At 40.2% G+C, this 3,038-nt stretch overlaps 1 protein-coding gene across 1 annotated transcript; it reads right to left on the reverse strand.

The window, feature by feature from the left end:
• Nucleotides 1-2,394: 2,394 nt before the first annotated feature.
• On the reverse strand, nucleotides 2,395-3,034 carry LOC106940158 (gastrula zinc finger protein XlCGF49.1-like; the record flags this gene model as incomplete). The annotated part of the gene is made up of 1 exon (XM_015022814.1): nucleotides 2,395-3,034. A coding segment is annotated over one exon (640 nt), but the record flags the coding sequence as incomplete, so codon positions are not given.
• Nucleotides 3,035-3,038: the final 4 nt, after the last annotated feature.

The raw sequence follows: 3,038 nt of genomic DNA on the forward strand, positions 1-3,038 counted from the left end.
AAAAAGTTGCCAACATTAAATTTAACTGAACTTATTACGGTAGTTTCCGAACGGTAACTGAATGTGACAGGTAGCCAATCAGAAAGCGCGGTGACGTCAGAACAGAGGGGAATCCCATACAGCTGACATATCGTGCAACTGTGAGCCAGGTGGATATCGGAGATATGTGGAAATGTTTATTATTATATGTAAAGGTCATTATTATATATGTTTATTATATGTGGTTATGTTTATTCAGTTAAAAATGTTAACTACGAAAAAACATAGTCACCTCCAAATCATAGTGCAGCAGATAGAGCGGCTGCTCCCGCTGTCTTTTATCCACCGCCTTTTCTTTTTGTTTCTTTTATCTCTTAAAATGACTCCACAAACTATCACTATTGCTTCTACATCGTCATCCGTGTTTGGTTATTCTAAATTCCCGCTATGTTGGGGGTTTTGTGGATTTTCTTCTGGAATCGCGATGTTCGTGACTGGAATCGGTTCGTGTGGTGTGCTGCTCCTGCCGTGTGGCTGAACATGAACCGATTGAACCTGTTGTACTTTTATCAGCTCTGTGGTCACAGAGGTTTGGAGAATCGGCCGACAATCCTTAAATCATGCCGCTGTAAACCAGACTTAAGACTCACAAGCTCTACTCATCTCCTCTCGACCACTGCCCAAACGCTCAGACTCTGGTCGTTATGGTAACGTTTACATATCCCTTCAAAATAAGATACAGATGCGCCACAAAATCAAACATCTTACTTTCGTGAAAATTTTAACTCACGATAACGACTAACGAGAGCCCTGAGTTTGTTTCTCTGCAACGAGATGGTCCCATCTGGGAGTGATGACACCTGAAGTGTTGCTTATATCCTGCTTGGCAGGGGCGGATCTAGAAAAATATTTATGGGGTGGCAAGAGGGGGGCAGGGATTTTTTCAGGAAAACGTTTATATATATATATTATATAAATCAGTGACATGCGGTTAGGTTCATTGCTGGTGAGGCACTGACTTATGACATGACTTAGACACCATGCATGTTATTGGACGTATGGAAATTTCGCACAGGCATACAACGCTGGGGGGCAAAAAGACTAATCTTTTACATGTCATCCATAGCCGCGTTAACTCAGTGAAACTTAGAAATGTAGGTATTAATTTCGTGCTATGATCCACAGCAAAGTGATCTGTATTCGCCAAGCTACGCAGACTCATTGCCATAGCAACTGACAACAATGCCACTTAATGTTTTAGGATTTAACATAAAAAAACATTCAAGAATTTTGCACACAGAACATTTAGGCTCTGCCTCACCTGAACAGAACATCCAGTCTGTTAATTATGTTGTCAGGCTTGATGTCTATATTATGATTATTAAGTTTTCGCTTGACTACCACTGTGATTTATTAGCTGATTTAAACAGCTGCTCTACTGATGACTTGGTGGGTTGTTTAGTGCTAACGGAACCAAAACACAACGAACTGCGCAGCACATGCTAAGGCTATCAAAGTCAATACCAGGCCAGCAGCAGTTAGGCTAGTATAACTGACCCACTGCTCACTTGTTCAATCTTTTCTTTAAAGTAAAACTTTTTCCTCACCTGTGAAATCTGAAGCCCTTATTACCATTATCTATGGTGTAATAGTGGTTGTAGTATTTTCCTGACCACCGATATTCCTGACTCAATGGACAGCAATGGTGCATGTGTGACTTGCGATAAATCACGTAATGTCCAGTCCAGTAATATATATCAATGCTGCTGGCGCTCTGTCCTTCTCTCGCACTTCCCGCTACTTAGCAGTAGGTTGAAGGTTACATTGTGTTACATTCAATGTTGTCGGAAAAAAGAGTTTCATGCGCTTAATGTCCGATTTGCCATAACTATTTATTGAATTCACTATTGCTAGCTGGGGTGGCAACAGGGCTGGCAAGGCTCTCGAGCCAAACGAGAGCCCTTCACAAATAAACTTTCCAAAGACATCTGATCAAAATAAAAGATCCTCCAGACTCAAATAATACATAAAACGGATTCTTAAAATTATTTCTTGTTTGACTTCAAAGTGGCCCCTGACCTGTATGAGTTTTCATGTGACGATATAAATTACCCACTCGTGAGAAACGTTTTCCACATGCTTTGCATGGAAAAGGCCTCTCACCTGTATGAATTCTCCTGTGGACATTTAAATCTGTATTTCGTGAGAAACTTTTTCCGCATGATTCGCATGAAAAACTTTTCTCACCTGTATGAATTCTCTTGTGGATATTTAAGTGACTAATTCCACGGAAACTTTTTCCGCATGATTCGCAAGAAAAAGGCCTCTCACCTGTATGAATTCTCTTGTGGACATTTAACTTACTAAATCGAGAGAAACTTTTTCCGCATGACTTGCATGAAAATTGTCTCTCACCTGTATGAATTCTCTTATGGTCATTTAAATTTTTATTTCGCGTGAAACGTTTCCCGCATAATTCACATGAAAATGGTCTCTCACCTGTATGAATTCTGTTGTGGATATTTAAATTACTAATTCGAGAGAAATTTTTTCCACATGATTTGCATGAAAAAGGTCTTTGATCTGTATGAATTTTCTTGTGGACATTTAAGTCATTAATTCGACAGAAACTCTTTCCGCATGTTTGGCATGAAAAAAGTCCCTCACCAGTGTGGGTTCTGTAATGTTTTTTCAATTTACACTGTTGTGTGTAACATCTCCCACAAATGTCACATTTGTAAGATTTTTTCTTTGTGCCAATATCAGACTGACTCTCTGACTCAGAGGAGCTGCTTCCTTCCTGATCTTTGCTCTCAACCACTGGACAGATATGAAGGGAAAGCTGCTCTGTTCTTGTCTTTTCTTCACTCATATCATCTTCCTGAAGAGTAGAAGTCTCAATCAAAGCAACAAACTGCTTCTGGACAAGCTGCTCTCCCTCCTGACTGCTGCAGAGGTCCTTCTGGTCCTGTCCAGTTGGTAAATGTTCTGGTGGCTGCTGTTCATGTTGAAGCACTGAAGAATCTAGTTCTTTTCTTACATATGTTAGTGGATATTCC

Source organism: Poecilia latipinna, unplaced genomic scaffold, assembly GCF_001443285.1.
Source record: "Poecilia latipinna isolate Pla-1442-1.1 unplaced genomic scaffold, P_latipinna-1.0 Scaffold3110, whole genome shotgun sequence".
In the NCBI taxonomy this organism is placed as follows: Eukaryota; Metazoa; Chordata; class Actinopteri; order Cyprinodontiformes; family Poeciliidae; genus Poecilia; species Poecilia latipinna.